Source organism: Lissotriton helveticus, chromosome 2_1 (assembly GCF_964261635.1).
Source record: "Lissotriton helveticus chromosome 2_1, aLisHel1.1, whole genome shotgun sequence".
Lineage (NCBI taxonomy): Eukaryota > Metazoa > Chordata > Amphibia > Caudata > Salamandridae > Lissotriton > Lissotriton helveticus.
In genome coordinates this window covers 592770938-592795397 of record NC_136059.1, presented here as the reverse complement: position 1 = coordinate 592795397, position 24460 = coordinate 592770938, and the positions used below count along the sequence as shown (strand labels likewise).

The window sequence follows — 24460 nt, the reverse complement described above, 5'->3', positions numbered from 1 at the left end:
AAAGCAGTATTATATGTGCATAGGTTCGTGGTTACTGCTTTTGTCACAGAGATTATTTCGTTACTGCGCACTTCATAAGTGACAATCGTAATGTAGCAGAGGGACCTATAAACTGTCATCAAATAGCTGCTTGCAAACTGCATGGTACCAGTTAGTAACTTATGCTTTTTCCCAGTTTTTCACTATCCTGATGCTGCTAGAAAGATTTATTTGGGTGGAAATACATTTTAAATGTTTAAGTCAGTGCTAGCCACTTTGTTATGTTCTGAATCCTGAGTTTGTGCTTTTTCAGACCAAGCACTCTTTAAACATTTTATATACACACTGATTTACATGTATGATTGAATGTCTCTATATGTGTGTGATGTAAAGTGCTCTGACATCCTACAATGGTATGAGAGGTGCTATAAAATAAAATGAAATACATGTGACAGAGGGGCTATTACTTCAATATAAAATACTAAGGGCCAGATGTACGATCTGTTTTTATATGCGCAAACGGGTTTGCGAATCCGTTTCTGCATGCAAAAACCTATTGGGCAATGTACATTGCCTATTTTGCGAGTCGCAATTTGTTTGCGACTCGCTAAACAGGTTTCGCAACTTGCTATTTGGAAGGGGCATTCCCTTCCAAATAGCGAGTCTCAAAACCATGTACAAATGTTTTGCGGTCACAAAACACTCGCAATTACCACCTACTTCAAGTAGATGGTAATGCATTCGCAAATGGGAAGGGGTCCCCAGGGGACCCCTTCCCCTTTGCAAATGCATGCAAAAAATTTTTTAAGTGCAGGCAGTGGTCCCAGGCACCTCTGCCTGCCCTTAAAAAACGTTTTTTTTTAATTTTTTTTTTTTTTAAATGGATGGTAAACGGGGTAAATTTTTTAAAAAACTGCTTTATTTAAAAGCAGTCCCAGACATGGTGGCCTGCAGAGCCCAGCAGGCCACTATACCTGGGAGGGCTGTCATACCCAATGGGTTCGCAAATTGCGAGAGGATCATTAATAATAATGAAGTTCGCAATTTCCGACCCCATTGGGAATCCCAAACAGTGTTAAACACACTGTTGTACATTTCATTTAGCGACTCGCAATTTGCCAAACGCAATGTGTTGCCAATTGCGAGGCGCTAAATGAAATGGTCGTACATCTGGCCCCAAAATCCTTAGTACTTTGAGTACTTGTCTTGTGTGCACACGTGTGTATTTTGTTCGAATTACTGTTTTAATATTTGAAATTTAACTCCTACAAATTTCTTGAGGGTCCCCGGCTTCCAGTGGTGACTCAGGAGTCAAAAGTTTGAGAACCCCTGGTGTAGTGGATACATGACCTGTCTTGGGTCAATGTAAATCTTCTTTTGTAGAGGATCAGGTTGGAAAAGGTCTTCTCCTTGTGGAACCTTTGCCGGCGCCGATTTTTTCATTTTTTCGGTTCCGGGCGTGGTTGATGCTTGTCTTTAGCCTTAGGAGTTGTTACTGTGTCCTTTGGCGTAGATTTCGGCACCGAAGGTATTGTCTTTGGATTCGTAGGCTATTTCGAGGGCTTGAGCGCATCGGAATCAGGCCTTGCAGGTTTCGGTACCGAAGATATTGGCTTCGGAGTAGAAGATGGTTTCGTCGGCCTCGAGGCGTCAGACGCTGGCTTTATAGTTTTGTCTTTAGAAGTCGACGGTTTTGGCGCCAGGACTTCTTTCGGTTCGGTGCCGAGGGAGCTGGTGGGATCGGCACGTGCGGCTTGCTTGGTAAGGAGCTACCAGAAGGCTTGAGTATTTTCCTTGGAGCCGGGCTCGATGGCAGGGCTTTCAAAGTGTTTTTTTTGGTCGCAACTGGGCCCCGGAGGCGGAGTGTTGACCTTGGGTGCTGGGTATGGGGCAGGGGCAGTAGTACTCACGCGCTGACCCTATGGTATGGAGTCGTCTGCCCCGGATACGATTTGGAGATCGTTTAAATCTTCTTCGAGGACGAGCGGAACTTCTTCGTCGAAGATATCCACCAGTTCCGGACCTGATCTCAGCATGTCGTGTCGTCGGGCCCTCCAATCTCGAATGGTCTTCTTGGATCGTAAGGATGCACAAGCTGTACAGCTGGATTCGTCGTGTTCTGGCACTAAGCACAGGTTACAGACCTTGTGATGGTCACTGTGTGGAAACTTTGCTCCACACCCGGGGCATCTTTTAAATGGCGTCCTTTCCATGAGGTTAAGGCCTCCGGGCGTGGATAGGCCCAAATCGACAACCGGAATAGAGTTGATGGAGTCGAGTTGACGTTTATCGATATCGAAAGTAGTTTGGTGAAGTTTGAATACGTTTTTACTTGTCGAAGTACTTGAAAAGTAGATTTCAAACCGGAGCGGAAAAGTTTCATCCGAACCCAGTGGCGGAAAAAAACAATCTAAGGATAGAGCTGATGCCTATGCGCACTATCGTCCAAGGGAGGAGTCACCTATCTCGTGACTACAAAAGACTTCTTCCAAGACGACAACAACATGCAATCATCCGAGCCCAACACCGGGTGGCGATCTAATGCAAAGTGTAGAATCTGCAACTCATATGCCTCGAACATATATATATATATATAACATTCAAGTGCGTATAGTGCAATAAGTTATTATTTCCAGTGTGAGTGTTCAGAGGCAATTAATGATACAGATAAAGTTTAAAGTGGGTCGGGATACCTCGGTTAAGTCATGATAATCCACAATATTGCACATGCCATGGAGCAGCAGGTCACCTTCCACCCTTTTCTGGTCCTTTATGGGTCATGAGTGGGTGACAGCATAGCACCTGTCAGCCTTACATTTCAATTAAAAGTACCCTACACCTTTTGGCAAGCTGGAGAGGGGAAGGGTATACACTACGCCCTTAGCTCCATGCAAAGCAGCACGGGAAGCAATACGACCACTAATGCCACATACTTGGTGTGGATTATGCTGAACATCTTGCCCTCTCCAAGAAAATTAAAAACAAAAACTGCCAATGTTGGCCAACAGCACGATAATGCTTGCAGGAGCAAAGCATGCTTCCACAGAGAGTCGTTGCAAAGGACAGACAACAGAGGGGCTGCAGGATACAGGAGTGGCACACAGAGAAACAGCATAGGGCGAACCAGGATGGCACAGGAGATGCAACGAGATGCAACTAGGAAGTGCAACAAACAAGATTTAAGGCTGGTGTAGGCACACAGAGAGCCCCATAGATCAGAGATGACGCCACGAAGAGAGTCTGCAAGGAAGAGTGGAGGGGGGAGACAGTCGGACAGACAGTATCTTGAGAACCGTAGTGGGCATACAGAGGGGCTGCAGGGAGTGGAAGGCTACACAGCAGGGCATCAGGACAGGTGGGAGCACATTGAGGGACTGCTGTTGATTGAGGGGTAACACAGAGGGGCAAGCATGGGTGGCATAGGGCTACAGGCACATAGATAGTCTATAGGGAGCTGACAGCATATGGAGAGCAGACAAGGGACATATACAGCAGACGCAGAGGGGGCAGGGTAACGGGGGTCTACAGATGTAAGGCAGAGAGACACAGAGTGTCTGCATGGGAAAAACAGTGGTTCCTAGAGGGAGGGGCACTTAGCAGCGCCAATGCAGGTGGAGGGTAAGCAGATGACGGCCGGGGGACAGTGGCGCACAGAGAGGGCCAGCATTGGTGGGAAAGGACAGCACGCATGCTGCAAGGAGGTACAAAGCACTCTTAAGGATTGCGGGGACGTCATATGTCAACACATCAACCACCACAAGTCCACACATCAAACATAATAGGACACCATACCCACATCATATGTCCAAACAACGGACATCATGTGTCAACACTCCCACTACACTATTCCAGTACCCACTATTACGCCATCAAATACATCAACACAACCCCCATCATGCATCTGGCTATCCGACTTCATATAAAACACGACGAAAGCAAAGAAACACTGAAAAATTTAATTCCTTTAAAACTGAAATTGAAAGGGATTTAAAGTTGACTAAAATATTAACAGTGGCTCGGCCATAAAAACTACAACATTATGCTCCAGATGACTGAGTCTCAGTGAGCCCAAATGCACTTTAACTGATTTAGATTTGTGCCAGTGAGGGGCTGCAGAGTATATTTGTGGGGCCTGAACGGAAGTTCTGTCCCTTCCTGAGGATAGCTGATTGGGTGCTTTCTGTAGCCCCCTGTGGATTGAAGCGTCCGTGCACAAGGCACGCCGCTAACAGTGTAAGTAGATGGGTTCAGAAGCTCTGGTCAGTCTTACGCGGAAATTGCCATTTTTAATGTTTCTTTATTTTGTTACTCAAATTTAAATTGAATCTTTCTCTTGTATGATTGTTTGGGGGTTGCACAATCTTATTAAGAAGTAAACAGTCAAATAAACTCGCCAAAGTGCCAGACAGGAAATCATTAGGTCAAGTTAGTGGTAGTGTAGACGTTCTTAAGGTGGGAAAGGGAAATGATTGTATTAAGAACTATTGTAAATCAAAAGGTGTTTCCTGGGCTAACCATGAGTTTTCAAAAGGTTGTTTCTTCCCCTGGTGAGTGAGTTAGCAGCACATGCCCACAAAGCGCTGGAACCGAAGATAGTAATTCATGGCACAAATTAGTCCAGAACTTGCATCAGCATCTAATAAGACAGACTGCCTAACAACAACTGAGCCTGTGTTGTTAAACCTCGGTTTTACCACCACCTAAAATAGACTTGCTCATTTTTTTTAATGTAACAAATTGGATTATTGGTTGCTAGGGGTGAGAACTCACTTCAAATATTAATCAACCAGGTCCACTTTAGGGAGATGCTACCTAAGCAGCGCACCTGGCGCTGAGCTTGAGGGAGGTGGGAACTTTGTTTAGAATTAACTAATGAATTTAAGCACTTGCAGCAGAGTTCCTTGTGTGTACAGCACTTGTCAGGCAACAATAAACATGTCAAGACAACTCTGGTGATTAAGGATCCTGCTGGAGAGGGATTGAGTTTTGTCTAGTGACAGTTTGACTCAGTAGAGCGGAGGGTTAATATGCCTGCTACAAAGAATGTGTACTATGCAGATGGCTGAATTGTATTTTATGTGGATAGCTCAGTGGGTTACTGCTTTTGCCATAGAGATCCTTTTGTCACTTACAGTTCATAAGTTACAATCCTGATGTAAAACAGTGACCTATGAACTGTCAGCAAAGAGCTGCATGCCAACAGCGTGGTATCGGTTAGAACGTTGTTTTTTCCTCAACCTTTCATGATCCTAGTTTTACTAAAAAGGGTTTGTTTGGGTAGAAATACATTCTTATTATTAAGTCAACTTCAACACTGTGGTATGTTTTAAATCCTGGGTTTGTGATTCTTCAGACCAAACTCTCTTAAAATATACTACCTACTAATATGGATGACATTTGATACCTACACCTTGTACTCCTCATTGTTTTATGTAACATTTCCTATAGACTGATGACACACAAGCCATTGTATCTGTATAATGTGTGCATGATGTAAAGTGCTTTGAAACCCTAAACTGGTATGAACATTATAAAACAAATGAAATACATGCGAGAGAAGGGGCTATGGAGAGATGATGGGCACTGTTGGAGGGTGGTAATGAGGGAATCTGTGGAGAAAGGGATCATTAGAGGGGTGCCAAAAAAGACTGCAGCACAGGACGCCATCAGCACTGATGATCACAATCCTTTTTAGGCTGAACCACAAAAGTCACTAAAAAAACCTTTGCTTAACTCTACGATAGCCTGGCACAAAAGCACTCAGGCTTAACTTAGAGGCAATGTGGAAAGTATTCCTAAATCAATTTTTTAAAAATAGAGAAGATGTTAAGAAATATAGCACCAAACAAAACTAACAAACAAAAATCCAATCAGTAGACCTGGAGTTATGGTTTTTTAAAGTTTTAGGTCAAATTAGCGCAAAAAAGGTGTGAAGCGCAAACTGTGAGTATCTAATTGTGCCGGACTATGACAAAATCAAAGATTCAGGCTGACTGCGATGGAGCACGTGTAAGGACTGGATCATGTTTGGTCTGGGAGTTGTACCTTTGTCCTTGATGTGATGCTGCGATGCGAGGCTGTGCATCAAGTCTTTCGAACTGCCGATCAGGAGCTGTGAGACTCCACGTCAGATTCGGTGAAACCTACAATCAGGAGCTGCGAGGAGCTGTGAGTCAAGGCCTCGAGTCGTCCTGATTTGCATCCAGTGAAGCCGCTGATCCTGAGATGCAAGGTGCCTTTGTTGTGATGCCCTGCATCGTTCTGCACTGTGCTGCACCTGATCTGGTGAAATCTTTAGTTGAGCAGGGCCCAGGACCTTAATGACAGCACTTAGGGGTCAGGACTCAATCCCACAGAGGCCATCAGAAGAGACCAAGTCAGGTCCAGTTGGGACAGGTCAGATGGATAGCAGCAAGAGCCTCTGGAAGCTTGTTGTGACACAGTAGCTCAAACAGGAGGTCAGCCAACTGACCCTTGGAGTCACTTCTGGAGACCTGGGTTCAAGGCAGTAGGTCCAGTCTTCCTTGTTCAGACAACAGAGCAGTCCTTCTTTGGAATTTTCCCAGGTTCAGGAGTGTTCTGATTTCAGGTCCTGATGGGGGCACTTGTATAGCTTTGCAACATTTAAGTCCCCTCTGGGAGAGCTAACAATTGTATTTAAAATTATGTTTTACATTGATAAGTAATAGTTATTACGAAGATGAGTATGTATGGAAAGGTTTGCGGGAGATTTTAATACAAACATTTTTGCACTTAATTAAGCTTACGGAAAACAAATAAGTCAGGGGCCACGGCATTCAAACACCAAGTCTAACAACATAAAAATCCGACATGCATGGTAAACAATTACTACTTGAAACAGCTAAATTGATAAGTTGCGTGATTTTAAATAAGAGAAGAAAGAGTGATGTTCCAATTGCAATTATGTGGAAAAATTCGAAAGGGGGTTCAGCCATAGACTACGTAATTATTGCTTCTGGTCTATTTTAATTAGCTACAATTGCAATTATGTGGAAACATTCAAAAGGGGGTTCAGCCATAGACTACGTAATTATTGCTTCTGGTCTATTTTAATTAGCTACAATTGCAATTATGTGGAAACATTCAAAAGGGGGTTCAGCCATAGACTACGTAATTATTGCTTCTGGTCTATTTTAATTAGCTACAATTGCAATTATGTGGAAACATTCAAAAGGGGGTTCAGCCATAGACTACGTAATTATTGCTTCTGGTCTATTTTCATTAGCTCCACTTATGACAATAGTTTTGACAGATTTGAGTGAGCATAATTAAATTCTCTGCTCATTGGATCGGTGAATACCTTTTTCACAATACAAGACATGCCCGAAGAAGTATTAATCACAAAATGTAATGGTAGGGTATAGTGGAGACAACACTCACTAATGCTTTTAAATTTGTAAAATCGATGGAAATAGATTATGTGTATTTTTAAGGGAAATTTTACTGAATTATGATCAACTAATTTAATGCCTTTTTGAAAGCACTTCCAAACACAAAGTTTCAAGCAATTATACTAGAGACTTGACCACATCTGGAATTGCTGCATCTAAATCGAAGAAAGAAATAATTCTTTGCAGGACTCTAAATAAATTGATTCGTTATCAGATTTTGGAGAATAGAGATATGTATGCTTTAGCAAGCGTTTTCATAATACCAGACGAGTGGCCAGAGAAATAAAAAAGCAAAGTGTGATGGCTGTTGGCTAGTGTAAGGACAGCAAATAACAATGGAAGGGAGAAGGGGTTGAAATATTACTGCAACAATTTCTGGGACAATGTTTCAAAAGTCTAGAGTTCCTATTCCGGAGTGAGACATATGTATGTAAAGCGCTCTGATATCTGTAAGGATCTTGTTCCCGCTAGACAAAACTCTGAAAAATATCCCAGAAAAGGGATGAAATCATTTACAGAGGCAGGGATTTCAAAATTGCTCCACGTAAGATGTGATTCTTGTCCCCTCGTATGATTACAAAAAGTATTAGAAGAGCAGGCTTGCCTGTTACAATATTAAAACAGCATTCGGAAGTTTTCTAACAGTTATAATGAGGGTATAACATTCTTGTAATGGTGGCATAATAACGCCCAGCCCAAGAAGGACTTCAAAACGCAACCTGAAAATATAGCTTCTTGTTTTTCCTGTATATTTACGTTCTACTCAAGGTACTACATTCCTGCCATAAATTTCCCCCACATTCGGGTGGAAAGAAAATCGACATCCTGCTTTATGCAGACGATGTTCAGATCATGGATCTGACTCCTACTGATCTGAAGTGAGCTCTTGCAAAACTTATTTCTTATGCATCTTGGCATTAACTAAAGGTCAATAGAAGGAAAATTAAGTTTGTGATTTTTCATAAACATCAAAAGAGTAATAATTATTGGTGACATCAGAACGGAGTAGGATTGGAAACAATGTCTAATTAAAGGTGTTAGGCTATTGTAGTGGAAGATGGTCTTATGGTCTTAAATCTACTTGACACTTCGAAAGATTTTTCTTTACAAATGATATATTCGGCGTTATAGTTAACTGGCAATGAATTTAAGGATGGTGGAGTGATATTCATTTTAGAGAGGGATATTAAACATTGCTAAAACACGGGAAATAGTTCATATGGATGCAGAATTTAAGATAGCTCGCTTCTCTAATCATGAGCTGCGAAGGTTTATGATAAAGCTTCGAACACATGGTCTCTGAGGTACAACTATGCACAACGGCTTGGCAAATGTTATGAAGATTCTATGTGCTAGACTTGCATTAGTGGATCCAGGATCTTAAACATGTATTGTTTGTCCTGACTTCGCCGCCTTCCAATGCCGATATTTAGGCATCTCATTTATTAGTAATAATGTACACACTGCAGCGGACTTTCTTAATTTTACATATATACGGATTATGTTTTATGAAGCTATACATTCATTTGTTTGATAGAATTGTCGTGATCTACATCAAACTTAAATAAATAAAAGTCATGAAATTCTCAAGTCAACCTTAACTCAAACCTAGAGGATTCAGTTTTGTCAAAGATACACATCCTTCTAACAAAAAATTACGTTTCGCAATATAAATGATTATTAACTACATTTTACGCCAACACAACCACCATCATCATATACATGTCTAAAAATCCAACATGTGAACCCACCAGAGTAAGCTGCTGCACCCACCTTCATACAGTGTATCCAGTGACTATCATATGCATACCACCACACATATTGCATGGCTGCACCAGCATACACACACTCACTCCCTATTAGAAAAGCAATTGAAAAGGAGTTTTTTTACACTGCTTATAAATTGGGTCTTGTATGCCTATTCCGCATGTAATTTTCAAAAAGCAAAGTATTTCCATCCAAGTTTGATATTGGAAAGTTGTTTGAAGGTCGGTAAAAGGTGAGTAGAGGAATTTTTCCTTTTAAACTCCTAGAGCAAAAATCAGAAACCTTCTGTTCAAAAGTTGTAACCAGTAGGTTTGGGGAAGAGGAGTAGGTACAAGGTAACACTGTGCTTGGGTGACCAGACGTCCCGGATTTCCCCGGACAGTCCCCGTTTTTGAAGAAGTGTCCCCGTGTTCCGACACTTTTCTCCAATTTGTACAAATGTCCCGTGTTTTGGGTAGTGCCTGGGTTATGCCCAGGGTTTTTAAGGGAAGGGCGGGTGAACCAGCACGTTAATCACAGTGTTGTGCAGACTCACATTTCGACCGGCTCTCTTAGAAACGGGGACAGAGTTCAATTCTTTAAACTCTCCTGCTGTGCTGCTTCGCCTCATTTAAGCAGCACAGCAGAATTTAATGAGGTGTTAATCCGGGCTGCAGAGGCCATAGGGCAAGTCCAGGCCCACCAGCAGCCAGACCCTGGAGCTGTTCCCAGTATGGGCGGTAAAGTAATGAAGTAAAGTGAAAATATTTTTATTAAAGAACATATATATATATAATATATATATATATAATATTTTATATATATATATATTTATATATATTTGTATATAAGAAGCCCTGAGACCTATTAGGACATTTAGTCCTATTTCTATGTCTGTGCCCGTCCAGGTTTTTCATTCTGAAAATCTGGTCACCCTATGCTGTGCACGGCTGATAGCCATATCCCGGTTAATTTTGCGATAACGGAAGTGGGTGCAGATTGTGGCTGAAGGCAACATCCTGTGCCCATGGGACACATCTGATTGCCATGTGAGGTACAGTCTGAGGGAAAAGGGGTTTTAGCTATGGGCCTTCTCTTATCCCAGAACTTGCTATACATTGGTCAAATGTGTATCTGTGGCACTCTTTCTTCTCTATCGGCCCTAATAGCAAAGCAGTTCAACGTGGGTAAAGTAAAAAAACATAAAATACGATTTGCAAGTTTAAAGTCCCAAGACTGATTCAGAAAATAGGGAATGGTGGAACTTTACACCCACAAAGGGCATTTTTGAATGTAGAAATACTGTCAATAAGGAATGTTGTCATTCCCAATGTGTTATGGGTGCAGGCTCTGGCCTTAAGACAGGTCCCGCATTCATCAGATCTACCCCTAATTACCACTGAGCATTCCCCTCAACTATATCCAGTGACCTACAGGTGTTGTAAGTTGTGACTGCCCTTTGGAAAGACGCTGCAATGAAGACCTTTGCCACAAAAGTCCCCTGGGTGTGCACTTCTGCTTTGCTCGGTGAGCTCTAGATGAAAAGCCATGCACTCAAGGTCTGTTTTTAACATCACTTCACCAAGAGATCAATATATTTATGCTTTAGCGATGCTCAGTGCATTCTAGGCTCAGGGTCTGGCCTTCAGACAGACCCGGCCTTCACTGCCTGCTCAGCACATTAAGCATCACGTCTGAGGTCATCAGCAGCACATCGGGGGCTCACATGGTTATGTTTTTTTATTTCAAGGTATTTTATTAAGAATTTTACACATACATTTTAAGCATCGCTCTTCATGGGGTAGCATCCACAGCTGGTTGTACCTGCTTGCAGTACAGGTTACAATATAGATGATCGGATGCCCCCCTTCCTTCCTTCTGGTCCTACTATAGGAGTGAAGGTAAGTGAAAAGATGGAAAGTTCCCATTATTGACGTGGGTCATATTTAATTTCTGCATAGTAACAACAATGCTCCATCAGCTGAGGTTGTTTAGTGGAATGTCTATATATTTGTACAACTCATTTAAATCTCATCTTCCATTTAAGAAAGTATTTTCTGGGAACATCTTGGGGTTTTCGCATCATGTACTTTGGCCCCAGTGATATCCGAGCAAGGCAAGGCCTGATGCTATCTCTTGAGCCCTTTCACTGTACCCCAGAGCCCACAGCTCATAGCACTAGTCAATGCACAGCAGAATCTGGGAAAAACGCATGCACTCCAGCTTACCACAGGGCATGGGTGAAATCCATGCACTGTGTGCACTACACTCAGGTCATGGTTCCCAGCAGTATACTAGTCATGCTATTACCATTAATGACTGAACACAGGACTTGACTAATGAGGATTTCCTGGTCATATACATACAGATTATGGTCACCGGTACAAGTACAATGCCCATAATGTACTTGTGCCACAGGACATGCTCTGCACAAATGACATGCACCACTTGGCCATAGACCATAATCTGTGTATACAACACACCTGCATCACATTGTGCACAATACGTGACTGCAAGCACAGTCAAGGCGCATCCTTACAAAGCCCATAAAATTAGCTGAAGAAGCTCATGGAGGGGTGGGATATTTCTTGAAATGTCCTCTTCCTGCTTCAATAAAAACTTTTCAAATTCCATAAACATAAAGGGGCTCAGCAGAAGACCGTGCTCTATTCAAACTGGACTTATTAGTGATACCCTTGGTGATGATATATTTAATGCATCACTGATGTGGCAGACCACGCCCACTTTATGTTCTAAAGACGGTACATTAAAGTAATAAGCGGTTTGTTTGATGACATCACACGTGATGTCTTTAATAATGCCATTCATGATATTATGTATGAGGCCAGGAGCATTTCATGGGGGAACGATGTAGCACAAGCGAGTGTCCAGAAACAAAGAACCTGGAAATGTAATACTTCACTGTTGCAAGGACTTCTTACAATATATAGTTTTTTATGAAGATATCCAGGAGTGCGCATGACACTTTAAAGAACGAAGGCGCACTGAAAGTGAATAGCTAAGGTAGGATGATTCACTTGGGAAGGCTTAATGGTTCTTAATTATTCAAGAAACACATTCTCTGCAGGACGAAGAGAACAGAGCCGCATTACTTTGCCTTAACTGCACGTCTGAGAAAAAAAAGCAGTAGTAAATGAAATATCTTTCTCAGAATAAAGGAGATACTTTCAGTGAATGAGTGAATAACATTTAAATTACTACTTATATGATTATTTTAAACAGCATTTAGAGAAACAACATTGTAATAGTCAAGCACGGTATTCAGAATGACTGCAGTAGATTTGGCATTGGCAACTATGTTACTCTGGCTGTTTTCCATTGTAAAGGCTGCAATTAAGAAAGTGTTTCTAAGCATCACTAATCAAAAATAAAAATAAGTGTAGTTGTGTGCGTTTTGTTCTTACCTTTATAATTTTCACTCTTTATAAAAGAATCCAGCAGCAAATTGAAAGTAAAGTTATCTGGGAAAAGTCCATATTGTACCTGTAAAAGTTATAGTTCACACTTAAAAGCAGTACACGTGTCGATCAGCAATTACATCAAAAATGTTTTCAAATAATCAGTGAATGAAACAAAATACTATGAGCACGATTTAGAGGTGGGTGGTAAGTGAAAACCCTCCTGTTACTGGTGGAAGTCCTGAATCCAGAGCAGATTCACTAGTCAAATTTTCTCTACCAGAAGAATAAACTGGTGCAAGAAACTATAGGCTTGATTTAGTGATGGGGTATGCTTGCCGCCAAAATAACTGTCGGCCCACCAGATTTAAATTTGGGTGGACCACTGGTGTAACCACAGCGGAGACTACTCCATCTTTACAATTCTTACTCCCCTCTGACGGCCTAATGGAGTAAGGACCATCGGAGACTGACCTCTATGTGGGCGTATGGGCGTACCAACAGGTCAGTTTTCTTCACTGCCTGTCACAGCCAGGAAAACCCTTGCAGTATGGGGCAGTGAAAGCGGTCTAAAGCTTTCCTCACCATGGGCGATCACTCCCATAGCAAGGGGGGCATTTTTCTTTTACCTTCAAAAATAAACACCCGCTTACGGATTTTCTTTTTGGAAAAATAAAGAAGTAAGCCGGACGGCTCTGTCATGTTGATGGAGCCGTGCGTCAAACTTAAATAAGCAATGACAGGAACCGCCGTGAAAGCGCCTCCTGCCAATGCTTTAGAAATGATCGACGGCTTGGTGGTCATTTCTGAATTTGGCAGACGGGGGACTTTGTCAGGGCACCTAAGTCACTTATTCCATAGGCCTGACAGAGTATGGCCGTCAATATATAGATGAGGCTCTATTTCAGTTGCTTCTCCTCCAGAATAAGCACTTCATCTACAAAGAGTATTTTCCATTACCAGCCAACTCTAAATCAGTAATGATGTTTGTATTTGTTGATACCTTTCAACATCATGTTGTAGAGAAGTGTGGCTCAATGGTTAGAGCGGCAGACCCTGATGCAGTAGTCTGGCCCGGACCAGGGTTCAATTCCCGCCTCGGCGGGTCTCATGCTCAATTTCCTCAGACCTGATAATTCTCGCTTCGGTGCCTATTCTAATCATGAGTCCCACTCTGCACCTCTGGGCAATAGCTTGCTTAATCTCTACAACGGCCCCAACAACGCTGAGGATGCCTGGCTTCACCTTGGGGGTGCCCAGGAGTAGGCTCCTCACAGGGAAAGGCCAGGAAGGGTTCCTTGGTGGTATTCGTACAAGCGCCGAGATGCCTAAGGGTAGTCGTGCGCTATACAAGTGCGTAATCATTTCATTTCATGTTGCATTACTGATGTGATCACTAAATATACACATTAAAAAGGTCATCTCTAGGGCTCTTTTGGAAAAAAAGAATATTTTATTTTTAACTCTGTATAATCTAGCTACAAAATTTGAAACTCCCTAGGAAGTGGTGGCATATGAGCGAATCAGACATTCTGACTGACAAAAAACAAATGGTTACTAACACCTTAGGAGCTAGTAAACAAACCTCCCCAGTGCTGCGCTGTCCATTATCCAGTGCTGAACTGGACGTCCAGCGGTCGCACGCAGCACTGGGGAGGTAGTGCCCGTGACGACCGTTGGCCGACGGCAGCACCTAAAGGGCTAATATTCTATTCAATATTGATGTGGACGTCCGGCAATTTACAATTTGCAGTAAGAGTGCTCATTACTCAGGTCAAGCATCTTAAGTTAAGCTATATGACATCAATAAACAAGGACCCACTGTATTCGAAATAAAGCAAATCATCCTTGTTATAAAGAGCTGAATGCAAAACGCCAACACCATTGCACTATGAAGATTATGTTGGCTTGTCCTGTAAAAACTATTTGAGATGATCATAATAGATTTAACTATTTACGGATGTACTTTGATTAAGTGGAACCTCTTAAACCATGACAGAAAATCACTATAAACTGGAACTTTCCATTGACCGGATCTTTGAAATTCGGAAAAACACAGAAAATTCCCACCCAAACAGAAATCTATTTCTGTCTATTCTATCCTACATCATTTATAACCAATAAAATATGTGGGCATTATCATGCAGTTTACAGTACATTTGAATTAATGTTTAACAAACTCATCAGTGGGAATCTATTTTTCTCTAAAATTCTAACCTTATTTCGTAACACATACAATGCTTTGTCCTCAGCACCATATTTGAGACAATGTCGAATCCAGCTGTGGATGGTCCAGTCTCTCAAGTAAAAGCAATTTGGACTATGGCGAAACCTGAAACACAGACAAAAGAAAAACATATGTGATAACCATTGAACCTGCAAGTGAAACACATACACACAAACAGTTCTATACTGGCAATGTTTATCAGCCATTTAAAACGCAGATTATTTAAAATGTATGATTGCTAGATAATATAATGCTCAAATATATTGCTGTTAAATAAACAGTGCCTGAGTGACAAATAGACTTACCCCACCAAATACGCCTAAATTACAAATACGTAATAAAGTGTGATTTGGGAAATTAAAAGAGCCAAGTTATATGTATGTGTCTATTTTGAACACGTGTATATTACAAATGGGTGTGAAAAAGTTGGCGCATCAGAGGTAGCACATTGAAATAAGTGAATTTGCCCGATAAAATGAGAACCATGGAGCAGGGTCTAAGAAGTGACTAAGAGAAGGCTATGCAATTGACATTGCTGGCTATCAACTAGGCAAATGACACATCGCATTTGGCAATTTCCAAAATAAAAGGCACAGATTTGTTTAAATTACCATAGGTCATTGCTCGCAACAATATTAGGTAGGTATAGGTAGCCAAGTTACAAGTTCGCATTCTGTGTTTCGGTTTCATCATTAATGCAAGAATAGCCCAAGTCTGCTTACATCTTATTGTCAATAGGCTCCTCACACGGAAGTTTCCGGCTGCTCATTATTTTCATAAGCCTTTAATCAGTGATGCTGCCATACCCAAAGGGGAGACTTAACCGGACATTCATTAAATGCTTTCCTATTCTCTGGCCTTGATCCAGTCTTATTATGACTGGTAATCAGAGCTTTTTGGGGAACAATATTAAGTATGGATACCTGGATCTCTCCAACGTTAGGGAACATTTTAAATCACCAAATTAAAGACGTTCTTTATTGTTGGAGTATTGTACAGTTGCATGCACGGTTCATGGTATATTGACATGCCTGAGTGTTAGATCCTTATAGCACTACTTATGTGGCTTCTCGTGCCATGGGTTCGAGTTTAGGTTCGTTCAAAATGTGTGTCTACCGGTCAAGAAGGAAACAGTAATGAGATTACTTATAGGATTTTATTCCATAAAGCTGCGAGAATAGGTCCGCTCCCCTTCACACTTCGGAGTTCACACTGGGCTCTGGATCCCCTGGGGGTTCCTTGACAGCCTATTTAATCCGCTTAGAGCCAATGCTTCCTGCAACAGTAATAAGTAAGCAAAAAGGGTATAGCTCTTATTAGGTTTGGCTTATTAGCACAGCTGCCTGCATGACCAGTGGCCACCAAATATTTTGAATACGCCTTGAGAGGGCATTTGAGATAAGTGTTTTTCTCTTACTTCATGCTATTGGTTATTTGGTTTATCATTCCGCCTTCAAGGAAGTGCTTTCATTGGGATGCATGAGGGACTATTTTTCATTTGAAAAGTACACTCAATCATCAAGTTGTTTGCCACATTTAATTATTTATACCCTATGCTCCTTCTATACAGAAACCAACTATTTCTTCTGCAGCATTGGCAAAGCAAATAGGTCTGGATAATTGTGCATGTAACTCCGGAAAAACACGTATGCATACCAGAGTTTGCACGAATTAGCTCAATAAAGCTAGCTCTATTTGCTTTCCTAATGCTTGGATCATTTATGTTCATCTAAGGAGCGGAACATGACACTACATCTAGTATCATTTATTTCATTACTTCCGCTAATAACAGGCTTCACAAAGCTAGAAAATAATGAACACGAGGAAATACCATAATGTAGGGCCCGATTTAGAGTTTGGTGGGCAGGGTACTCCGTCGCAAACAAGACTGTTCCTTTCATTGTACAGAAGTGACCGCTGACTCACCAGTCATCTCTGAATTTGGCCTCCACCTTCCGACGAACACCACTCCGCCTCTCAGACCCTACTTCAGTCGCAATGCCGAACACTCTTTTGATCCCTTGTTCAACCATTGCTCCCTAGAATACCAGACTGATACATAGTTTAAGCCCTCTAACTCTTAGGAACAGAAACCATTTCTCTTAGTTGATGTTCATTCACAACAGAGCAAACTGTAGTATACTGCCTCTTCATCAAAGTGGAAAAACAGGGAGGACATTTTAAAGTCCTGTACCTCCATTTTAATTTAATCCTACTTTTTTCTATACGTTTCTCATGCTGTAGAAGACATTTTTCCCAAGTGTTTTTATAAAAAGCAAAAGGGCTGCTACTAAACATGTCATTGAAATAACCAGCCAACTCGGAATGGTAAAACAAAAAGGTTTTCTTTAAAAGGTCTACTTCGAATTAGATATTCATTGCTTCAAAATGGCTTAGTTTCATAATATTACATTCAAAATGAGGCATAATTGTAGTGCTTAATTTGTAAAAATGTAAGTGCCAGGGCCTTTCTCAGGAGGCCGTGCAGCTTGCGTCAACCATTGCCCATGCAGCGCTGCCAATGACAGTAATAACACAATTACCAACCATCACACTCCAACAATTGTAACAATTGAGTCTATTCCGGGCATCCAAAAGTTATCAGATTAGTGCGCGTGCCAGTTATCATGAATTTTTAATGCATATTGAATAATTAAAAACTGTTGTTGTGCTCATCTCAAAATTAGACAGCGCCGCCATGTGATGGACAGTCATTAGTCCTGGTGTTGAGAATTAAGTGCCGGTGCCCAGTACCAGAAACCACAGGCTCAAATTAAGCACTGCTTGATTGCTCTTAAACTAACTTCTCATTATAAAGACTGTATTGTGTCTGCACAGATTTCTACACTATCTCTGGAATACCTTTAGCAAACTCTGATTTACAGAACACGCGTATCCTAGCTTTATGATTTCATTCCACATATACTGCTGAACCCACTATGTATTCGTACTGGATTACATATCCTGCAAAGTGCTTGAAAATTGCAGACCTTTAACAAATGCATAGTTGTGCACATGTCCCAGACATTATTTCATTCAACTTTATTTCTTTATTCATGATCACTGTTTAAGTCTCATTGTATAAGAAATATAATACATAGATAGCTCAGTTGACACTGCAAAACTTTCTTAAAAATGAACGTCAGGTAAGCATTGGCCCAAGTCTTTAGGATAAACTCAGCTGTTTCCCTCCTAGAGTAGTTAAAGTCACTCAGGTCTCAATACCAAGTACACAATAGAGAGGAACCGTTCAGTATCACCGTGGCCTCACGGAGACCTCACCAGGATATGCATGAAATGCAAACAACCTAGGACAATCGAATTCTATGACAGGACCGGAGGCGAGGATTATGATCATCTTTCTTGACTTTAATGAAAGCAGCCATTCACTGTTAAACAAAATAAAACCACTATTCCCATGAACCATAGGGAATAATAACGCAAGAAACATAGAGTGTCCATGGATAAACAGTCCTCCTCCAATGCACCAATCACAGGGATACTGGGAGTATGTAGTCCTCTGTTACTCTCCATTCCTCCTCTTTCTTCGCTGCTTGCGGCCTGATAAGTGCTTCTTTTTTCCTCTCCTCATAACTTGTAGGCATTTGTGCTGTTGTAATCAAGAATAATTTGGTCTCTGATGTGGTATTCCATATCTCTGACCTGTTAAGGGTTCTTAGAACCTAGAGCGTCATGAGGGAATGTTAACAGTGGGATAGCGGTTGCTGTGGAGAGTGGATGCTGCCATTTGCTGTTCTCTCTTGTGGATGTTAAGCTGTTCCTATTTACCAATAAATCAACTGGAAATCTACTTCTGTGTGAACCCCATTTCTACATATATATTGGCGACGATCGGGAGCATTCTTCAGAGGATTTCCTGATTTAAGACATTAAGAAACAGCGCTCACTTCAATTTCCGCCTCTTTTTCAAAGAAAAAGGAAAATAAAGAAACTGATAGCATCGAGACTCTGCCTACATCAACCCACTCAGTAACGTATACATTTATTTTACCTGATATCTGGTTTCTAGATGGTCTAGTCCCGTAGTTGTCACCGAGGTTTTTAGTAAAGCTGTCAGAGTGGAAGGTGGGAAAATTTGGAATTTTCGACGTATTTCCTTGTACAAACCTAATTCTTCTCCGTCCTCAGTTCGTCAATCCAATTCAGAACTCTCTGAACACCCATGTATTATTGATAATGATTCTTGCTTTTCAGGTACTCATGAAGCGTTTGATCATCTTTCCCATCGAATTGATGATTCATGTCATAACAGTTCAACCAATATTGGTTCTTTACTTGACAATGTTCAGGAAAATGTTGCATTTGAAAATGTATCTAGCCTTCTTTTCAAGACAATGCTACTCCTCATGTTTGTCCTAGTTCTCCTCAATCTCCAAATGTCTCCCGCAGGAGTTCTCGAGTGAAGTTTTTTCCAAAGAAATGTAGAGATTTTGTTCGTTATTATTTTTTTTATTTTTTTTTATTTTTGTTAAAGGGGGGAGGTGTGTGGTATTCCATATCTCTGACCTGTTAAGGGTTCTTAGAACCTAAAGCGTCATGAGGGAATGTTAACAGTGGGATAGCGGTTGCTGTGGAGAGTGGATGCTGCCATTTGCTGTTCTCTCTTGTGGATGTTAAGCTGTTCCTATTTACCAATAAATCAACTGGAAATCTACTTCTGTGTGAACCCCATTTCTACATTTGACTCGCGGTAGCGTGCTCACGCTCCTCTTAATTTTATTACTGTTGTGCCCCTTGATGTTCTGTGGCAGTTTACTTTTAGCGTTATTGTGTGGCGCTCGCCGCTTCGGCGCTTCTTTGTGTATAGTGGCCCGTTTCTGCAGTGTTTCCGTCTGAAGTATCTTGTTGGTTTTAGCGAGGTAACCGCTACTCTGTTCCCTGTGTAGAGCCGTGGGAGCACTCTCACTCCCTAACAGCTCGTACTGTGGTGCTGGCTCGCGGCGCTCCCTCCGGCGCTAGATGGCGCCTGGGCGCGTTCCTCACTCGACGTGCGTCTCCCGGCAGTCCGTGCTTTCCTTTGGCAGAATCGCATTGCCGATCTGAGCTGTTGCCTGCCTCTACGCCTGAGTGGTCTGTTCCTTTCGTGAGGCAGTTATTTACTTTGCTCACGCCCCCGCGAACGCTCGCACATCGACGCAAGTCAGTCCCTGCCATTAGGCAGAGTTATCTAGGTGTTTTTTTCCCTCCTCAGGGGTCAATATTAACTTAGACCTTCATCTCACGCCCTCTGGGAGAGTTAGTATTAGGACATTGCTCATTGGCAGGCTGCCCTTTGTTCTCAATGCCCCAGGGCTGATTGTCCCAGGGTTTGCACCCACGTTTAACGCGAGCACTGCCCGCACCTGATCTAGGCTGATACCCAGCCCCCAGTAATTGTGAAGTCACCCCTCTACACGATTTCCCACTTACCTGTGTGGCCCTCCGCCTTCCTGGTAGCATGGCAGTATACAATGAAGAGCCCTACCAGGATGATCAGTGGGAGGTGGATCCCCTCACTGCCCTTCAATGGGATGAGGACTTCTATGACGCCGTAGACAAGTCTATCCACAAGGCAGTGGAGCAGGCTATGGTACCGCTACAGGACTGCCTGTCTCGCAAAATTGAGCAGGCTTGTGAGAAACTGGCCAAGGCGGCACAGGCTCTCCCAGTTTCCTCGCCCGGTGCTGGCAGAAAGCCCGCCGAGTCTCAGCCTCCACCTGCTAAACGCCCTAGAGACTCCGAAGTGGATGGGGACGCTTTTTACCGCCTTAAGCGGACGTTCCTAGCGAGCAATCTCAAACCAGTGTCACCCCCTTCGCCAGGGGACACAGATAGTGATGCGGACGATGAGGCTGGCTGGCACCTGGCCCATCCGGACCCCGTTCCAGATGCTCAGAATCTGTGTGCGGACATGCTAGACCCTGATGATGTCCTACACCCCCGTTCCTCCAACTGGGCCCCCTCAGAGAAAGTGGCTCAGTACGTCGCCAGCAGAATCAGCCGGCCGTTAGAGGCCACAGCAAGGAACTGTCTCAGGGCGGGGAAGGTGGAAGCTACCCCGGAGATTGACCCCCGTATGGCGAAGTTTCTCAGTTTGTTAAGGACCCCAAGAGGGGTATTGACAGATCCTGGCACGCTTGTCAGGACAAGCTCCTCGATGCCCTGGGCCCCATTAAAAAAATATTAGATATGGCGGAGGAGGCCAATGTGTCACGCTCTCCGATATCCCCCGATAACCTCTTGTCCTGGGTCCAATGCGTGTTGGTTTTCTTAGGAAACGCCAACTGCGCGCTTTCCACGGAAAGGCATTGGAGCTTGTTGATCAAGGTGGCCCCAAACTCGAGGACTTGGCCGACTCGGAATCGGGGCCTGTGGCTCAGGGTTGTCTCTATGGAGAACCCTTTATCAAGGAGCTGGGAATATTCGTCAGTATGTTCACCTCCCTAGCCCAGTCCTCCATTAGGAAGGTCTTCCGCCGTAGTGTTTTGGAGGGGGCAGACGAGGCAGGGGCCGCTTGTCTGGCCGTCCAAATCAGGGCCGAGGGCAAGGCTCCGGCAACGACCAAGACCAAGCAAGATTCAGAACCTTCTATCCGACCTGAGGACGTCGAGGGAAAGGCAAAGGCGGTCGAGGCAACTGAGCCTCCAATTCTTCCGGTGAGTGTTCTCCCTTCTTCCATTTTAAAAGTGGGGGGCCGTCTGGCATGTTTTTTCCAGGCCTCGACTTCTGTCACAGGAGACGCTTGGGTGTTGCAAACCGTCCAAGGGTTTCATATAGAGTTCCAAGGGGAGCCCTTGCAACCGGTCCCTCAGCGCCCTCTCACCTTCTCGGCCGCCGGCGTGATGCTAGTCGACCAGGAGGTCTTCTTGTTGCTCGACAAGGAGGCGATCGTGGAGACACTCCCTCATCACCGTGGTTTTCTCAGCAATTTGTTCTTGGTGGACAAATCGGACGGACCAAAACGACCGGTCATAAACCTCCGAGAGTTCAATGGGTGGCTCGTGTATAGCCACTTCAAGATGGAAGGAATCCATCTATTATGCGACCTCCTCAGACCCAATGAGTGGATGGCGCGCCTCGACCTTAAAGACGCCTATCTCATGATACCCATTTTCACTCCTCACAAGCAGTTCCTGCAGTTCCCCTGGCGTGACAAGGTGTACGAGTTCACCACTCTTGCGTTCGGTCTATCCTCCATTCCTTGGTGTTTCACCAAGGTTCTTCAGCCGGTGATCGAATGCCTGAGGGCGTCCGGTATGCGTTCTATAGTATACCTGGATGATATCCTGCTCATGGCACAGTGCCCCCAGGCCTTATCGTGCCAGCGTCAATCTGCGATCACCCTTCTTCAGAGCTTGGGCTTCATTATCAACAAAGCGAAATCCACTCTGGTTCCGGCCCAGAAGGTGGTGTTTCCGGGCCCGTTATCGTTATCGAGTCCGACGCCAGCAGGTCTGGCTGGGGCGCGCGGTGTGGAGAGTTCACTACAGGACGTGTGTGGTCTCCTCAGGAGCAACGGCTCCACATCAACTGCTTAGAGCTCTTAGCGGGCTCCTTCGGGATCAGGTGCTGTATCAAGGACTCGGTCAGGTCTTGCGTTCTCCTCAAGATGGACAACATATCTGCAGTCCACTATGTCAACTATCTAAGGGGTACCCGATCGCGGGCTCTATCCGACCTTGCAGCGAACTTCTGGCAGTACTGCCTGGATCATCACGTCTCGGTGACAGCGGAATACCTCCCGGGTCAAGACAACCAGGTTGCGGTTTTTCACTTGCAGCATTTTCAGGACGTGAGCCAGTGAAAGCTCTATCCGGGTGTGTTCGCGGACCTCCAGCACCTCTGGGGCCCGTTCTTGGTGGACCTTTTTGACTCCCGTTTGGATTTCCATCTTCCCCGGTTCTTCAGCTGGAAGCCGGATCCTCTGGCGACTGGCACAGATGCATTTCTGCGGAACTGGAGGGAGGAGGCGGGTTACGCCTTTCCCCCGGTCGCCATGCTGACCAGGGTCTCGGCCCATGTGCGACGGCAGACGTGGTACTGATTTCGCCGATTTGGAGTTCTCAAACGTGGTTTCCGGTTCTTTTGGAACTTTCGTCGGATTTTCCAATCCTACTCCCCCGCTACCCGACTCTTCTCCTCAATCCCGACTGAGCTCCTCATCCACTAATCGCTCAGGGGTCCCTTGCCCTGATGGCGTGGCGGATTACCGGGGACGATAGGCAGACCCAGGCCTTTCGGGAGCAGCTGAGAAGTTCATGTCGAAAGCCTGGGCCGATAGTACGGTCAAGAGGTACCACTCCTCTTGGAGACGATAGGTTCGTTGGTATATGTGATGGACTCTCGATCCCGTGGCAGCAGATGTGACTTTGTTCCTAAATTTCTTGCCCACATTGGCGGAGGACGGGTTGGCCTATAGAACCATTAATACCTTTCGGTCGGCCATCTCTGCTGTTCATTCCTTGGTGGATGGTTCTCCCGTGGGTGAGCATCCTCTGGTCGGTAGCCTCCTTGGGGGCATTTGACTCTCGCTGCCTCCGGAACCTTGCTATTCCCAGTTGTGGGATGTCAATCAGGTCTTGAACCTGTTTCTGTCATGGCAACTGAACCATTACCTGTCCAGGAAGGAACTTTCACCCAAGCTGGCCATGCTTCTTCGCCTTATATTGTGCAGGCAAGTTTCGGACGTCTGAGCACTGAACATCTCCGGCAGGGTCTTCTCCTCCTCCGGGGTCACCTTCACGATCCGGAGGCGGACGAAGTGTGGGACAACTTCTATTTCATACCCGACCTTTCCAGCTCTGTGTTGTATCTTGCCTCAAGGCTTACGAGGAGATGTCAGAGGAATTCCTTCCTCCTGGGAGCGTCAATTGCTCATCGCCCTCAAGAAACCCCATAAGGCCGTCTCCTCCCCCACGGTAGCCCGTTGGGTGCGGTGGGTGATGCAGGAGGCTGGGATCAATCTCCGGGTCTTTGATGCCCATTCTACTAGGGGGGCCATGATCTCTAAAGCATTTACCCTGGGAGCGCGTCTGGAAGACATTCTCAATGCAGCAGATTGGTGTTCGGACTCCACCTTTAAAAGGTTCTATTTTAAGCCGGTGCTAGATATGGCACACTTGGTGGTTAGTAAGCTTTAAACAAGCATAATCCTCGCCTCCGGTCCTGACATAGAATGAAAAATTTCCTAGTGAACGTAAAGGAAAGTTTCAATTCTATTAAGGACTCAGAGGCGGGGATTATCCCACCTAGGGTACTAGTTGCATTGTTACCTTCCCGCCCTCGTAATGGGGTAAGTAACTGGTTTTCAGGTTTCTTGCTGTTCTCTTGAGTAAGCATGGTATGTTATGGTGTCTTCTTTCTCCTATAGGGTTAAACCTTAGCCTCTACAATCGCTTATAATGTGTCTCTTGACTGTAGGCGACTCTGGCAAACAGGATTTGTGAGGATCTGGGATTGGCTGGACTAAAGCGACGAAAGAGGGGGAATGGAGAGTAACAGAGGACTACATATTTCCAGGAGCCCTGTGCTTGGTGCATTCGAGGAGGACTGCTTATCCATGGACACTCTATTCTTGCGTTATTATCCCCTTGGGTTCATGGGAATAGTGGTTTTATTTTGTTTAACTTTGAATGGCTGCTTTCATTAAAGTGAAGAAAGATGAGTGTAATCCTCGC

General features: G+C 43.9%; 1 protein-coding gene across 1 annotated transcript in view; it reads right to left on the bottom strand.

Annotated features, from left to right (window-relative positions):
• The window catches only part of MRPS27 (mitochondrial ribosomal protein S27), a 331096-nt gene that overhangs the window by 146844 nt on the left and 159792 nt on the right, over positions 1-24460 (bottom strand). The window contains exons 5-6 of the mRNA XM_078675280.1: positions 14774-14888; positions 12563-12641 (exon numbers count right to left, since the gene is read on the bottom strand). Of these exons, the coding sequence (XP_078531406.1) occupies positions 12563-12641; positions 14774-14888 (194 nt within the window). The remainder of the gene's footprint in view (positions 1-12562; positions 12642-14773; positions 14889-24460) is intronic.